The sequence below is a fragment of the Schistocerca piceifrons genome, chromosome 3, assembly GCF_021461385.2.
Source record: "Schistocerca piceifrons isolate TAMUIC-IGC-003096 chromosome 3, iqSchPice1.1, whole genome shotgun sequence".
NCBI classification, from domain to species: domain Eukaryota; kingdom Metazoa; phylum Arthropoda; class Insecta; order Orthoptera; family Acrididae; genus Schistocerca; species Schistocerca piceifrons.
Genome location: NC_060140.1, coordinates 216,032,696 through 216,050,861, shown reverse-complemented (window position 1 = coordinate 216,050,861; position 18,166 = coordinate 216,032,696). Strand labels below are relative to the sequence as shown.

The 18,166-nt window shown below is 44.8% G+C and overlaps 1 protein-coding gene across 1 annotated transcript in view; it reads right to left on the bottom strand.

Moving 5' to 3' along the window:
* LOC124789575 (neprilysin-1-like) overlaps positions 1-18,166 on the bottom strand; it is a 539,726-nt gene that overhangs the window by 7,008 nt on the left and 514,552 nt on the right. Inside the window, exons 11-12 of the mRNA XM_047256981.1 lie at positions 16,447-16,566; positions 3,985-4,181 (exon numbers count right to left, since the gene is read on the bottom strand). Coding sequence (XP_047112937.1) covers positions 3,985-4,181; positions 16,447-16,566 — 317 coding nt within the window. The remainder of the gene's footprint in view (positions 1-3,984; positions 4,182-16,446; positions 16,567-18,166) is intronic.

Genomic DNA, 18,166 nt, shown 5'->3' with positions numbered 1-18,166 from the left:
AGAAATCGTACGAAGACAACTACACAAAATATCTCAGAACCACCTCTCCTCTCAACTACACCCTCAGTGCACTGCGGGTTAAACGCTTGGCATCATCTGAAAAGAGGCAAAATCACAACTCCTTGGACACACTGCATACCTCCAGACAACTACTGTCCGGTTTACGTTGTTTAGGCCCTTTCAGGGCGCGCAGAAATATGTGCCGCTATAAGCAATGGCCTTTTAAGAGATATCCGACTCCAAATTGCCATCGCATGCAGCTCGCTTCATAACGGTCGCTAGGAAACTGGTTGAGATGGACGCGCAGTCTCTGATTTCAAGAATCCTAGTCGAGTTTGAAATTGATTGTTATCATTGGGAAGGTGTGACGCTCTTCTCCAATCCGTGGCGCTTAGAATCTTTTCACGACCACTGTTCTCACAAAGAGACGTCGCGGTGAGTTTTACAACATTCCCTGTCGACACATTCGACACTCCACGTTGTTACAACAACAAATCGGGCAACTATATTTACGATGTGATCAGGGGCACTTCCGAGCACGATAGCTCCTTTCTGCAATTACATAACATACAAGTATATTAAGAAATATTTAGAAGGCTATATATAGAGCCTATTTACTTTAAGCCTGGTGTCTTGTTTTCTTTCCACTTTCCTTCATTAGATATGACTTTTTCACTGTTGAAACAACTTTAGTCTACTTACATATTTATTTATGAATAACGTAGGATTTTTCTTTTACTCTCATGTTCAGAAAAAACGGAACACCTTGAACGACTAGAGATAGTACGTTCATAAATGCTCAAATGTGTGTGAATTTCTAAGAGACCAAACTGCTGAGGTCATCGGTCCCTAGACTTACACACTATTTAAATTAACTTAAACTGACTTATGCTAAGAACAACACACACACTCATGGCCGAGGGAGGACTCGAACCTTCGGCGGGAGGGGCCACGCATTAAGTGACATGGCGCCTCTAATTGCGCGGCCAATCCGCGCGGCTAGGACTTTCATGGCTCAGATGGTTCAAATGGCTCTGAGCACTATGCGACTTAACTTCTGAGGTCATCAGTCGCCTAGAACTTAGAACTAATCAAACCAACTAACCTAAGGACATCACACAGATCCATGCCCGAGGCAGGATTCGAACCTGCGGCCGTAGCGGTCACGCGGTTCCAGACTGAAGCGCCTAGAACCGCACAGCCACACCGGCCGGCAGGACTTTCATATTCACAGGATATGTACATTAGTATGTTCTGCAAAAATGATTAGCATTTGAGTCATGTCGGCCCGCGGGTGCCAGGTAAACATCGACATCGCGGAACAACAACACTTACCGATATAACGTGCCTGCTGTTCTCGTTGACGCTGTCAGTGTGAATTGAGCAGACGTGCAGGATGCTTGGCAAACTTATTCTGGAACCGTACCGTCAAATCAACGACGGAAAGAGGGAGCATTATTGGTCTGGGAGAATCCGGGAAATTGCTACTCGTGTGGAACGAAGTGTTTCGGCAGTGCAACGGGTGCAGCGCTGTGATTCAGTGCCAACCACCACAGATGAACTTCGGAACCAGGTGAACGCACCATGGATGGCTATACCACAGGAGGCCATTCGCGCATTCTACGCGTCGATGTCATCAGGCATGGAACAATTTATCAGGATCCATGGCGGATCCCTGCCTACTAGAAATGGGACAGATACTGAACCAAGGTGACTGGAATGCTAATCGTTTCTGCACAATATACTAATGTATACGTCCTGTGAATATGAACGTCCTGTCTCTAATCGTTCAAGCCGTTCTATTTGTTCTGAACATGAAAGTAATTTGTTCTTTGTTTCATCGCCTCAATTGTATATTTTTTATGACTGGTATCGATCAATATTTTATCATCTTCACATGTATGTAGTTTCTAACCACGATCAACTCTTGTGTCTAGAATACTGTATTCTGTAGTAGAGTCAGTGAAAGAAGATTCCTACAGCTGTGAGCACTGTTGTCAACTTTCATCTGAACCGAACGACTGCAGACGAAAACAATAGCCAACTATGCCGACTGTGAAGCTGCGGCAACACCGAGACGCTGGCGTAGAGACGTATGGAAATCACGTTGCATGGGGGTTCAGGTAGACGCACCAGACACCTTTGCCAAGCCCACTGTAACTGTCAAGGATCTTCTTCCGCCGACTCATTGATAATACAAGAATGGAATAGAGTTGGGAAATTTTATGTGTGACATTTTGATGTTTAGTACATTGTGGATAGGATGGGCCACGTATGCGACTACATAGATTTGAAGATCATCGTAACTACGAGGATGAGTCAAATGACAACGTTAAATATTTTTAAAAATATTTTTTATTGTGCAGAAGTGGTACAAAGCTGTATCACTTTTCAACATAATCTCCCCAGACACTCAATGCAAGTCCTCCAGCGCTTACAAAGTGCATAAATTCCTTTGGAAAAAAAATCTTTTGGTAGCCCGCGCAACCACTCGTGCAGCGCGTGGCGTACCTCTTCATCAGGACACAACCTCTTTCCTCCCATTGCGACTTCGAGTGGTCCAAACATATGGAAATCACTTGGGGCAAGGTCTGGTGAGTATGGTGGATGAGGAAGACATTCAAAATGCAGGTCTGTGATTGTCGCAGCTGTTGTACGGGCAGTGTGGGGCGTAGCATTGCTACGTTGCAAAAGAACACCTGCTGACTGCAATCCACGTCGCTTTGATTTGAATGCAGGCCGCAGATGATTTTTTAGGAAATCTGTGTACGATGTCCTAGTGACAGTGGTCCCTCTAGGCATGAAATGATCCAGAATGACGCCTTTTTCGTCCCAAAAGAGAACCAGCATAACCTTTCCTGCTGATGGTTCTGTTCGAAACTTCTTTGGTTTTGGTGATCAGGAATGACGCCATTCGTTGCTCGCTCTCTTCGTTTCCGGTCGGTGGAAGTGAACCCAGGTTTCGTCCCCAGTAACGATTCTTGCAAGGAAGCCATCACCTTCTCATTCAAATCGCCGAAGAAGTTCCTTCACAAGCATCAACACGTCGTTCTCTCATTTCAGGAGTCAGCTGCCGTGGCAACCATCTTGCAGACACTTTGTGACACTGGAGCACATCATGCACAATGTGGTGTGCTGACCCATGACTAATCTGTAAACATGCTGCAATGTCATTCAGTGTCACTCAGCGGTTTTTCTTCACTATAGCTTCAACTGCTGCAATATTCTGTGGAGTCACAACTCGTTGTGCCTGACCTGGACGAGGAGCATCTTCCACTTCCTACTCCATTCGTAGACTTGCTGCTGTGACAAACATGCATCACCGTACTGAACCTTCGTTCGTCCATGAATTTCAATAGGTTTCACACCTACGCTACGCAAACGGTAATTAACAGACTTCCCTGGTGCAAGTCGCAAGTGGGGCGGCCATCTTTATACTGATACTGCGACGGCATGTGTGCATCTGAACTATGCTGCCACCTACAGGCCATTCTGCACACTGTTTGTAGCACGCTTACCAACTTACAGGATAGCGGCGCGAAATTTAGATTTATTATTATAAATTTGAGGATTTTATTTGACTCGCCCTTGTAGTAATCTAAACAAATCAATGTTCAACTGAGACGATGAAGTAAAGGATAAATTAAAATCTCGACAACGTTGTGGAATCTCTTGTCATGTACGTATCGTTAACAGTAGGCTTCTTTTTCTCTGTCCGGTTATTGTAAAATCCATGTAACTATTTACATTCATAAAATTGGTCTCTTTTCTGGGAGAACACTCATAGGGAAAATAATTCTAGAATTCTGCCTGTTTGCAAATCTGAGAATAGTAATTGCTGTAAGACGCTTTGAGTCCAATGACGGGATTATGCCAGCAATATATGAATAATTTGCAGCCCTTTCCTCAATCACACTTCAGTGATGGAACCTACAAGCTGGAAAAACATTAGACATCGATTTGTCACAGATGGGCGGCGCTCACCCGGAAGGACTGCTTGAGGCCGCCGTTGTCGGCGATGTTCTCGCCCTGCGTCATCCGGCCGTTGACGAAGAGGCCCACCTCGTCCAGCTTGTAGCGCGAGTACTGGTCGATGATGCACTGCGCGCGCTCGCGGAAGGCGCGCACCGTAGCGTTGTTCCACCACTGCATCATGTTGCCGTCCTTGTCGAACTGCCGGCCTGCAACACAGTTACTGCCGTCAGCCCGGGTACCAGGCCCATGGCCGCGCGTACCAAGTACATCCAGGGAGTCAAACAGGTGTCGAATATTCCGTGAGGTGGTAGCACTCAGCGCGACAAGAAAAACAGATTCAATAGAAGTGGGACCGGAAACCGATACTTTCTGAGGTTTCATCTACATCTGCATCTGCATCTATATCTACATGGATACTCTGCAAATCTTATCTTAGAAGCTAGATTAAGAAAACAAAAACCTACATCTACATCTACATGATTACTCTGCAATTCACATTGAAGTGCTTGGCACAGGGTTCATCGAACCACAATCATACTACCTCTCTACCATTCCACTCCCGAACAGCGCGCGGGAAAAACGAACACCTAATCCTTTCTGTTCGAGCTCTGATTTCTCTTATTTTATTTTGATGATCATTCCTACCTATGTAGGTTGGGCTCAACAAAATTTTTTCGCATTCGAAAGAGAAAGTTGGTGACTGAAATTTCGTAAATAGATCTCTCCGCGACGAAAAACGTCTTTGCTCTAATGACTTCCATCCCAACTCGCGTATCATATCTGCCACACTCTCTCCCCTATTAAGTGATAATACAAAACGCGCTGCCCTTTTTTGCACCCTTTCGATGTCCTCCGTCAATCCCACCTGGTAAGGATCCCACACCGCGCAGCAATATTCTAACAGGGGACGAACGAGTGTAGTGTAAGCTGTCTCTTTAGTTGACTTGTTGCATCTGCCAATGAAACGCAACCTTTGGCTCGCCTCCCCCACAATATTATCTGTGTGGTCTTTCCAACTGTAGTTGATCGTAATTTTAACACCCAGGTACTTAGTTGAATTGACAGCCTTGAGAATTTATCGAGTAATCGAATTCCAACGGATTTCTTTTGGAACTCATGTGGATCACCTCACACTTTTCGTTATTTAGCGTCAACTGCCACCTGCCTCACCATACAGCAATCTTTTCTAAATCGCTTTGCAACTGATACTGGTCTTCGGATGACCTTACTAGACGGTAAATTACAGCATCATCTGCGAACAACCTAAGAGAAGTGCTCAGATTGTCACCCAGGTCATTTATATAGATCAGGAACAGCAGAGGTCCCAGCACGCTTCCCTGGGGAACACCTGATATCACTTCAATTTACCTGACAGGAAATCACGAATCCAGTCGCACAACTGAGACGATACCCCATAGGCCCGCAGCTTGATTAGAAGTCGCTTGTGAGGAACGGTGTCAAAAGCTTTCCGGAAATCTAGAAATACGGAATCAACTTGAGATCCCCTGTCGATAGCGGTCATTACTTCGAGCGAATAAAGAGCTAGCTGCGTTGCACAAGAACGATGTTTTCTGAATCCATGCTGATTATGTATCAATAGATCGTTCCCTTCGAGGTGGTTCATAATGTTTGAATACAGTATATGCTCCAAAACCCTACTGCAAACCGACGTCAATGATATAGGTCTGCAGTTCGATGGATTACTCCTACTGCCCTTCTTAAACACTGGTGCGACCTGCGCAATTTTCCAATCTGTAGGTACAGATCTATCGGTGAGCGAGCGGTTGTATATGATTGCTAAGTAGGGAGCTATTGTATCAGCGTAATCTGAAAGGTACCTAATCGGTATACAATCTGAAGACTTGCCCGTATCAAGCGATTTGAGTTGCTTCGCAACCCCTAAGGTATCTACTTCTAAGAAACTCATGCTAGCATATGTTCGTGTTTCAAATTCTGGAATATTCCATTCGTCTTCCCTGGTGAAGGAATTTCGGAAAACTGCGTTCAAAAACTTCGCTTTAGCGGCACAGTCGTCGGTAACAGTACCATCGGCACTGCGCAGCGAAGGTATTAACTGCGTCTTGCCGCTTGTGTACTTTACACACGACCAGAATTTCTTCGGGTTTTCTACCAAATTTCGAGACAATGTTTCGTTGTGGAACCTATTAAAGGCAACTCGCATTCAGTAGAAGTGGGTCCGGAAACCGATACTTTCTGAGGTTTCATCTACATCTGCATCTGCATCTATGTCTACATGGATACTCTGCAAATCTTATCTTCTTATCTACGTTTCTAGCATTTGTAGACTTAGAGAAAGCTTTTGACAATGTTAGCTGGAATACTCTTGGAATACTCTGCTTCAAATTCTAAACGTGGCAGGAGTAAAATACAGGGAGAGAAAGGCTATTTACAATTTGTACAGAAACCAGATGGCAGTTATAAGAGTCGAGGAACATGAAAGGGAAGTAGTGGTTGGGAAGGGAGTGAGACAGGGTTGTAGCCTATCACCGATGTTATTCAATCTGTATATTGAGCTAGCAGTAAAGGAAACAAAAGAAAAATTCGGAGTAGGTATTAAAATACATGGAGAAGAAAAAAAACTTTAAGGTTCGCCGATGACATTGTAATTCTGTCAGAGACAGCAAAGGACTTGGAAGAGCAGTTGAACGGAATGTACAGTGTCTTGAAAGGAGGATATAAGATGAACATCAACAAAAGCAAAACGAGGATAATGGAATGTAGTCGAGTTAATTCGGGTGATGCTGAGGAAATTAGATTAGGAAATGAGACACTTAAAGTAGTAAAGGAGTTTTACTATTTGGGGAGCAAAATAAGTGATGATGGTCGAAGTAGAGAGGATATAAAATGTAGACTGGCAATGGCAAGGAAAGCGTTTCTGAAGAAGAGAAATTTGTTAACATCGAGTATAGATTTTAAGTGTCAGGAAGTCGTTTCTGAAAGTATTTGTATGGAGCGTAGCCCTGTATGGAAGTGAAACGTGGACGATAAATAGATTGGACAAGAAGAGAATAGTAGGTTTCGAAATGTGGTGCTACAGAAGAATGCTGAAGATTAGATGGGTAGATCACATAACTAATGAGGAGGTATTGAACAGAATTGGGGAGACGAGGAGATTGTGGCACAACTTGACTAGAAGAAGGGATCGGTTGGTAGGACATGTTCTGAGGTATCAAGGGATTACCAGTTTAGTATTGGAGGGTAGCGTGAAGGGTAAAAATCGTAGAGGGAGACCAAGAGATGAATACACTAAACAGATTCAGAAGGATGTAGGCTGCAGTACGTACTGGCAGATGAAGCAGCTTGCACACAGGTTAGAGTAGCATGGAGAGCTGCATCAAACCAGTCTCTGGACTGGAGACCACAACAACAACAATAACTCTGCAAATCACATTTAAGTGCCTGGCAGAGGGTTCATCGAACCACCTTCCCAGTAATTAACTATTATTCCAATCTCGTACAGCGCGCGGAAAAAGAACAACACCTACATTTTTCCGTGCGAGCTCCGATTTCGCATATTTTATTATGATGATCATTTCTCACTATGTAGAACTGAGTTAACAAAATATTTTCACATTCAGAGGAGAAAGTTTGTGATTGAAATTTCCGCCGCAACGAAAAACATCTTTTTTTTTAATGGTTTCCACCCCAAATCCTGTATCATGCCCGTGATACGGTCTCACTCCTACTTCGCGATAGTACAAAACATGCTGCTCTTCTTTGAACTTTCTCGGTGTACTCATTAATCCCATCTGAAATGCATCCCACAGCGCAGCAGTGCTCCAAAATAGGACGGACAGGCGTAGTGTACGCAGTCTCTTTAGTGGATCTGTTGCATCTTCTAAGTGTTCTGCCAATAAAGCCTAGTCTTTGTTCGCCTTCCCCACAACATTTTTATGTGTTTTTTTTCTATTCAAGTTCTTAGTTATTGTAATTCCTAGGTATTTTTTTGAATATGGCCTTTTGATTTGACTGATTTATCGTGTAACCGAAGTTTAAAGGATTCCTTTTAGCACTCATGTGGATGACCTCACATTTTTCATTACTTAAGGTCAGTTGCCAATCTTCGAACCATACAGCTATCTTTTCTAAACCGATTTACATTTTTTTGTCTTCTGATGACTTTACTAGACGACAAAGGACAGCATCATCTGCAATCAACCTAACACGGCTGTTCAGATTATCTCCGAAATCGTTTATACAGATAAGGAACAGCAAAGGGCCTATAATACTACAAGATACCTTGTGGAACGCCAGAAATCACTTCTGTTTTGCTTGATGACTTTCTGTCAATTACTACGAACTGCGACCTCTCTGACAGGAAATCACGAATCCAGTCACATAACTAAATGTGATACGATACACCATAAACACGCAATTTTACTACAAGCCGCTTGTGTGTTACAATACCAAAAGCCTTCTGGAAATCTAGAAATACGAAATCAATCTGAAATCCTCTGTCTATAGCACTCAACACTGCGTGTGAGTAAAGAGCTAGTTGTGTTTCACGAGATCGACGTTTTCTAAATCCGTGTTGACTGTGTGTCAATAGACTGTTCGTTTCGAGGTAATTCATAATGTTCCACCACAATATATGTTTCAAAATCCTGCTTCATATCGACGTTAATGACATAGGCCTGTAATTCAGTGGATTACTCCTGCTGCCTTTCTTGAATACTGGTGTAACCTGTGCAACTTTCCAATCTTTGGGTGCGGATCTTTCGTCGAGCGATCGGTTTTATATATGATTGTTAAGTATGGAGCTATTGCATCAACATACTCTGAAAGGGACCTAACTGGTATACAGTCTGGACCGGAAGACTTGCTTTTGTTAAGTGATTTATTTTGCTTCACTACTCCGAGGATATCTATTTCTACTTTACTCATGTTTGCAGCTGTTCTTGATTCTAATTCTGGAATATTTACTGCATCTTCTTTGGTGAAGAAATTTCGGAAGGCTATGCTTAGTAACTCTGCTTTGGCAGCACTGTTGTCGGTAGTATTTCCATTGCTATCGAGCAGAGAAAGCATAGATTGTATCTTGCCGCTAGCATACTTCACATACGACCAAAATGTCTTTGGATTTTCAGCCAGGATCCGAGACAAAGTTTCGTTGTGGAAACTATTATAAGCATCTCGCACTGAAGTTCGCGGTAAATTTGGAGCTCCTGTAAAAGACCGCCAATCTCGGTTTCAGCGCTTGCTCATAGAAGATACTAAATCACACGTGGTTGCGGACATCTCTATAGTCGTTGCATTGGCACTCCGTCACTAGGGTCAATCGGATGTTTTGATATCTTTCTGTATCATATTATTTTGGTTATACATTAGTCTGGGCATTAGGTAGTCAGCAGCCAGTTGTGTGGTTCGAGTTCTATTGTACTGTATTTTCAGTCGAGTCGCTGTGTTACTGTACAGTAATTTTATTCTCAATACTTCGGTATTCCAATGTCCTCCAGAAGTTACGGGACAGAGCCTACTTGGAAGAGCGCCGAGATGCCTACGACTGAGGCTGGACTATAGACATGGCTTACTCGACTCAAAGAGTGTTCCGGCGTAACGACAAACGCCGGCACGAAGATCAAGAACGATACGGCAGAGAGGGTTGGCAGACGACGTCAGCCAATAGCACGCTAACTAGGACGTCACCACGACAGATGCGGCATCTACACGAAGAGAATGAAAGCGACGCGACACTTAGCCGCGGCCGCACAAGTGGACCCGGACTAGAAGAGAACACTAGAAGAGCTGTGAATTGTGATCCAATGAACTTGTATGACTAACTTGCATCGGCATTGTACGAGGGTAATCCCAAAAGTAAGGTCTCCTATTTTTTTTATAAGTACATAGACCTGTTTATTTCTACAATGGTTTACATCAGATTACAGCTTGAACATTTAGCTATTTTTCTACATAATCACCATTTCTGTCGATGGATTTTTGTAGACGCTATGGCAGTTTTTGTATGCCCATGTCATACCAGCTCGCCGCCATGCTGTTCAGAAAGTTATGAACCTCTTCTTTCACCTCGTCGTCGGAGCTGAATCGCTGGGACCACAATTAACGCTGACAGGTACTGTGAGACTGAAAAAATTCAAACCAGCAATTCAGAATGGGAGAAGAGGAATGTTGAGCAAGGGCGTACACATTCTCCATGACAACGCTCGCCCACACATCGCTCGACAAACCTTGCTCTCTTGCAACAGTTCTACCCACCATATAGTCCTGACTTGGAGCCCAGTGACTATGACCTGTTCCGTAGGTTAAAAGAACATTTGGCAGGAGAGCGATTCAACTCCGACGACGAGGTGAAAGAAGAGGTTCACTACTTTCTGAACAGCATGGCGGCGAGCTGGTATGACATGGGCATACAAAAACTGCCACAGCGTCTACAAAACAGCATCGACAGAAATGGTGATTATGTCGAAAAACAGCTACACCACTGCCCATTAAAGTTGCTACACCACGAAGATAACGTGCTACAGATGTGAAATTTAACCGACAGGAAGAACATGATGTGATATGCAAATGATTAGCTTTTCAGAGCATTCACACAGGCTGCCGCCGGTGACGACACCTACAACGTGCTGACATGAGGAAAGTTTCAAACCGATTTCTCAAACACAAACAGCAGTTGACCGGCGTTGCCTCGTGAAACGTTGTTGTGATGCCTCGTGTAAGGAGGAGGAATGCGTACAATCACGTTGTAGCCTATCGCGATTGCGGTTTATCGTATCGCGACACTGCTGCTCGCGTTGGTCGAGATCCAATGACTGTTAGCAGAATATGGAATCGGTGGGTTCAGGAGCGTAACACAACGCCGTGCTGATCCCAGCGGCCTCGTATCACTAGCAGTCGAGATGACAGGAATCTTATCCGCATGGATGTAACGGATCGTGCAGCCACATTCCTGAGTCAACAGATGGGGACGTTTGCAAGACAACAACCATCTGCACGAACAGTTCGACGACGTTTGCAGCAGCCGGTCGCAGTGGTCGAGCGGTTCTAGTCGCTGTAGTCTGGAGCGGAGCGACCTCTACGGTCGCAGGTTCGAATCCTGCCTCGGCATGGATGTGTGTGATGTCCTTAGGTTAGTTAGGTTTAATTAGTTCTAAGTTCTCGGCGACTGATGACCTCAGAAGTTAAGTCGCATAGTGCTCAGAGCCATTTGAACCATTTTTTTGACGTTTGCAGCAGCATGGACTATCAGCTCGGAGACGATGGCTGCAGTTACCCTTGACGCCGTATCACAGACAGGAGCGCCTGCGATGGTGTACTCAACGACGAACCTGGGTGCACGAATGGCAAAACGTCATTTTTTCGGATGAATCCAGGTTCTGTTTACAGCATCATGATGGCCGCATCCGTGTTTGGCGACATCGCGGTGAATGCACATTGGAAGCATGTATTCGTCATCGCCATACTGGCGTATCACCCGTCGTGATGGTATGGGGTGCCATTGGTTACATGTCTCGGTCACGTCTTGTTCGCATTGACGGCACTTAGAGCAGTGGACGTTGCATTTCAGATGTATTACGACCCGTGGCTCTACCCTTCATTCGATCCCTGCGAAACCCTACATTTCAGCAGGATAATTCACGACCGCATGTTGCAGATCCTGTACGGGCCTTTCTGGATACAGAAAATGTTCGACTGCTGCCCTGGCCAGCACATTCTCCAGATCTCTCACCAAATGAAAACGTCTGGTCAATGGTGGCCGAGCAACTGGCTCGTCACAATACATCAGTCACTACCCTTGATGAACTGTGGTATCGTGTTGAAGCTGCATGGGCAGCTGTACCTGTACACGCCATCCAAGCTCTGTTTGGCTCAATGACCAGGCGTATCAAGGCCGTTATTACGGCCAGAGGTGGTGGTTATGGGTACTGATTTCTCAGGATCTATGCACCCAAATTGCGTGAAAATGTAATCACATGTCAGTTCTAATAAAATATATTTGTCCAATGAATACCCGTTTATCATTTGCATTTCTTCTTGATGTAGCAATTTTAATGGCCAATAGTGTATAAGCTGTAAACTGATGAAAACCATTGTAGAAATAAACAGGTGAATGTACTTACAAAAAAATAGGAGACCTTACTTTTGGGACTACCCTCGTATAAAGCGAAGGACATCGGTTATTTGTATGTCACCAATTGCTTGCGATCCATCATGTAAAAACTAAAGTTAATTATTGAGAATTTAATTACTGTAATAAACTTCATTAATATGATTTACCTGTATGTCGTCTAGCTATCCGATAAAACAGCTTCCTAGGCACAGTATAAGAGCCGAATAGGCAGGATCCCACAAGGAGTTATGCTAGGCATCCACTCTACGTTACACAAGTATAATGACAGAACATAAAAATGCGACAGCATCAAGGTCATTTTATTTACAAATGAGGTGACAATTAGTCCGTCATTGTAAAAGTGAATGATAACAAATTCAGACCAAATGAAACACACATGTCACATTGAAGACTGCCCAGACAACTGCATCAATACACAATGTAACCCTCTCTGGCGGCAACACAGACATATATTCTCGCATGCAAACGGTCATAAAGGTGCCGAATGGCATCTGGCGGTAGACTGTCCCAAACCTCTTGCGGTTTTTATTGCAATCCGCGCAATGCTTCTTGCAGGCCTTGGAGAACGAGTAAGTTCTCACTTCATCGTGTCCCATATGTGTGGCGAGAGATCTGGTGATCTTGCTGGTCTGGCAGCTATTGTGCACGAAGAAGAGCACGATGAGTCTCACCATCGGTATGTGGACGTGTATTTTCCTGTTAAAAAGTATATCACGGTCATGTCGAAGAAATAGCAGTAATACGGGATAACAGCCTGTGCAGTGTAGCTGACATCGGTTACTTTACCCATCAGAAACACCAAATCTGATATCGAGTTGTACATGGTAGCCCTAACGCCAAGAAGTCGAATCCAAATCCTTCCATCGGATTGCCACAGGGTATAGCTTGATTCATGACTCCAGATCACTCGTTCCCAATCACTCGCTATCCAGTGACGTCGCTCTTTATACCTCCTCAAACATCACTTAACACTGAATACAGAAATGTATTGCTTATGAGGAGCTGCCCCACCAGTGAACATACTTTTTAACTCCATATGGACAGTAATTGTGCTAGCTGGACTGCTGGTACGCTTTGGAAGTTACGAAATATTCCTTCGGCTGATTTCATGCCACTTTTTACAACCATCCTTTGCAATGCTCAATGGTTTCTGTCCGTCAGTACTTGTCGTCTACCTGCTATCTGGTCTTGGTTTAGGTGTGGTAGTTCCTCCGATTTTACACTTCGCTGTCACATAACCAACAGTCGACTTGTGCAGCTTTAGAAAGGTTGAAATTTTCTTGATAGTTCTGTTACTCAGGTGACATCCAATGACTGGTCCACGTTCGAATTCACCGAGCTCTCCTGACTAACCTTTTGTGGAAATGAACAGCAGGATTCCAACACATTTCCATGAGGAACTTTTGGATTTACATCTATATTGATCCACCACACTCTTTGGTGCCACATGTTTACGTTAAATGTTGACTGTGGCTTCCGGCAGTACGTCTATTAATAAAGATTTCACTTTGAAGCATAAACTATGTACACTGCCTTGTAACTTTTTTTATTTTCCGCATTGTGTTGAACAAAAGCTTCGAAGGAATGTACAAAGGTATTTCTAGTTCCTATTCCTCAATTCATGAAATTACTCTTCATGATAGTGTTTTGCACAAAAAATGTTGCCGGCCGCGGTGGTCTCGCGGTTCTAGGCGCGGCGTCCGGAACCGTGCGACTGCTACGGTCGCAGGTTCGAATCCTGCCTCGGGCATGGATGTGTGTGATGTCCTTAGGTTAGTTAGGTTTAAGTAGTTCTAAGTTCTAGGGGACTGATGACCACAGCTGTTAAGTCCCATAGTGCTCAGAGCCATTTGAACCATTTGAACAAAAAATGTTCAAATGTGTGTGAATTCCTAAGGGACCAAACTGCTGAGGTCATTGGTCCGTAGAGTTACACCCTACTTAAACGAATTTATGCTAAGAACAACACACACAACCTTGCCCGAGGGAGGACTTGAACCTCTGATGGGAGAGGCCGTGCAATCCGTGCAATGACGCCTTAGACCACGTGGCCATTCCGCGCGGCGGTGTTGCTCCTCCTTACAAAGTATCCTTTATGTGTGCTGGCGTAAGCTGTCGCCAGCACATCGGTCGGCAAAGATGAAGCGAAGATCGGTTAGTAAGCGCTGGATCAAGCGCGCCTATCACAAGAGAGGCCAGAGATACACCCACAAGCAACACACCGCCAACGCCCTCTCTACAGCATGTATTTAGGCCGCCGCTGCTCACCAGAGAGCCTCACTCACTCACTCACTCGCGCACACACTCAGTCATACTATTTGGCGTCTGGCAGTTTACTTGTGGAGTGGGTTTAGTTCATCACAGGCTATGGCAGTACACAGCGACCAGATTAGTGACTGCAGTGGGACTAGTTTACCTCAACCAAGAATTGTATTTTACATCAGTCTGCAAGAGAACCACTTCTAATGAGCTTGTACCACAACACATGGACTCTATTCAAATTAATTAAAGTTTCCAGTTCATGTAAATAAAGAACTGTATTAATTCACATGTGCATTTGTGTTGCAGAGAGAGGATACCAGGATAACAGCCACCCATAACATTATCCTCTCCCTTGCTTCTTTGTGGTACAAGGCTCTACATTAGGTCTCATGGTGGTAGTTTCATGAACTTGTACCTCTTTGAGTGGCCATCTTGGCTATGTCATTGACTGTTTCAATACATTTAATTTCCGCTTATCGGTAGAGCGGCCTAAATTTTAACCTTCTTCTAAAGATATTTGTTTCCTTTAGTTGCTTTTATTATATCGTATTTCTGTACTGAATACTGCAATGAGGATGGTTGTTACAGCCGTATAATAGCTGGGAGGAGGTAACAGGAGGTATCCAACCCAGCTTCAGCAGAGAAATGACGAAGATCCCAAAACAGATGTCAGGAGACAGATTTGGGTCCACGGTTGGCGTACGCTGGAGACTTCACTTAATTTACACTGCTAAGTTAAAGAAGTAGCAACACACACACACACACACACACACACACACACACACACACACACACACACACATATATATATATATATATATATATATATATATATATATATATATATACACTGATGAGCCTAAACAATATGACCATCTGCTTTCACAACGTGTTGGTCCACATTCGGAAAGAAATATTGCAGCGATTCCGTGTGTCATGGATTCGATAAGATTATGGTAGGTTTCCGGGCGTATGTGGCACGAGATATCTAAGTGCAGTTTCTGGAAATCCCATAAATTAAGGGCCGGAAGTTTGTGGACGCGAAACTGTCGCCCGATAGCATCCTAGATGTGTTCATCATTCAGGCGAATTCGGTAGCCAAGACATCAATGTGAGTTCACTATAATCCTCGTCAAAACATTATCTCAGGATTATGGTCTTGTAAGATGAACCATTATCTTGCTGGGGGATGCAGCCACCTCGGGCAAGAGAGCAAGCATGAAGGATGAAGAGGGTCTGCAACAGTTTTCACATAGTCCACTGACTGCTGTCTTGGTGCCTTGGATTACTACCATAGGAATCACGGAGGTCTAGGTGAACGTCTCCAACAGCATTGTAATGACCCCACCAGCCGACATCCATGGTGCGATGCATGTCGCAAACGCTCGTTCGCTTGGCTGACACTGCACCCGGACACGACCATCAACCTGGTGTATCGAGAATCGTGATTCATCTGACCTGGTGAGAAGTTTCGATAGACCCATGGTCCAATTTCGATGATCACGTTCCCACTGCAATCGTAATTCACGATTTCACTGTGTGAACATGGGAGGACGTACAGCTTGCCTGCTACGAATCGCCATGCCCAACAATGTGCAATGAACAGTGCTCCAAACACTAATGCCCGCACCGGCGATGTCCTCTGTTGTGAGACTTGTTCTGCTTTACAGATCTGGCAACGCTCCGTCCTCCATATTGTGTGAACGGACGTGGGCGCCCCCACCTTGTCGCCTACTTGTGGCTCCACCGTACCTCGACCATTTCCCATAGAGGCTCACTATAGTTGCATGCAAACAGCCGAGTAACTTCCGCGTTCCTAGATGTTCGTTCCAAGGCTCTCGGCCTTCCTTTATTTAAAGAAGCTAATGCCAGTGGATTTCCCCATTTGCGTCTCTCACCATCGCTACGATGATTCCCCATTCGTTCCTTCGCCACTTGCATACATCCCTTACCGCGTCACGCGTCCCATGCCTCTAAGCAGAATTCAGCCTCGCAGCGGGCAGTGGTCATAGTGTTTTCGGCTGTCATTGCAGTCCGCCTTAGCACTTCTTGTCCGCTGTTCTTTGCGCCACAAACGCGCTACTCAGTTGACGACCTACCCTTGTCGTCGAACCCGTGCGTGATCTCGTGGCCGATGACAACTCCGATGCCGCCGTAGTTGAGCGACTTCGGGAAGTGCTGGCTGTAGAACAACGGCTGCAAGATGCCCGCCGGGAACACTGAAACACAGAAAATACTTCCTTGAGAAGCGCTCTCAGTCTAGGATTGCAGCGCAGGTCGCTATCTGAAACATCGCGGAAAACTTGTATCGAATTCCTACCACACACTTTTAGCTGTTGTACAAGTGATGTAGATTGTATCATTTAACGTATGAACAAATGAGCCGAAGAAGTCCGTTTGCGTGTTAGGAGGAAAACAAAATCGACTCATATTTTTAACTCTCTAATTAATATTGATGTTACTTACGTATGTAATTAAAAGCTCTTCCATATGACGACCAGCAGGTTCGCTCCACAGATTTTATCTGCTCAGTCAGATATAAAGTACTTTATGAATGGTGAATTATTTCTTCCATACCCGTAGCTCACGTATCAAGGTCCATCTCTGGATGTACAGGGATCTCGTAAACAAGTCTCCTTATGAAGCTTCACAACTAATCGTCTAAAGCAGTCAAATCCCATAATGTTAGTGAGGAATCAGGCTTTACCTGAATAACGCGTCGAGATGTTGTGGAACGGAGACCTTAAAATGGGCTGCCGCGCCATCGTGTTGCAAGCACTTCACTTCGAGAATGTTTCATGGCACATATATTTCTTGCAGAAAAATCAGGTATCTACACGGATGAGCAAAAGAAACTGGTACACCTGCCTAATATAGTGTAGGGCCCCCGTGAACACGCAGTAGTACCGTAACACGACGTGGTCTGGACTCGACTAATGTCTGCTGAAGTAGTGTTGGAGACAACTGACACCATGAATCCTGCAGGGATGTCCATTAATCCGTAAGAGTACGAGTGGATGGAGATCTCCTCTGAACAGCACGATGCAAAGCATTCCAGACATGCTCAATAATGTTCATGTCTGGGGAGTTTAGTGGCCAGCTGAACGGTTTAAAACTCAGAAGAGTGTTCCTCGAGCAACTCTGTAGCAATTCTGGACGTGTGGGGTGTCGCACTGTACTGCCGGAATTGCCCAATTTCGTCGGAATGCACAATGGACATGAATGGATGCAGCTGATCTAACACGATGTTTACGTACGTGTCACCAGTCACTCGTATCTAAACGCATCAGGGGTCCCATACCACTCCGACTGCGTATGCTCCACACCTTTAGGGAGCCTCCACCAGATTGTACAGTCTCCTGCTGATGTGCAGCGTCCATGGATTCATGAGGTTGTCTCCATACCCAAACATGTCCATCCACTAAATATAATTTGAAACGAGACTCGTCCGACCAGGCAACATGTTTCCACTCATCAGCAGTCCAATGTCGGTGTCGACGGGGTCAGGCGAGGCGTAAAGCTTTGTGCCATACTGTCATCAAGTGTACTCGAGTGGGCCTTCGGCTCCGAAAGCCCATATCGGTGATGTTTCGTTGAATGGTTCGCACGCTGATATTTGTTGATCCCCCGCATTGAAATCTGCAGCATATTGCGGAGGGGTTGCACTTTTGTCACGTTGAACGATTCTCTTCAGCTGTCGTTTGTGCCGTTCTTGCAGGACCTTTTTCCGGCCGCTGTGATGTCGAAGATTTGACGTTTTACCGGATTCCTGATATTCACGGTACACTCGTGAAATGGTCGTATGGGAAGATATCCACT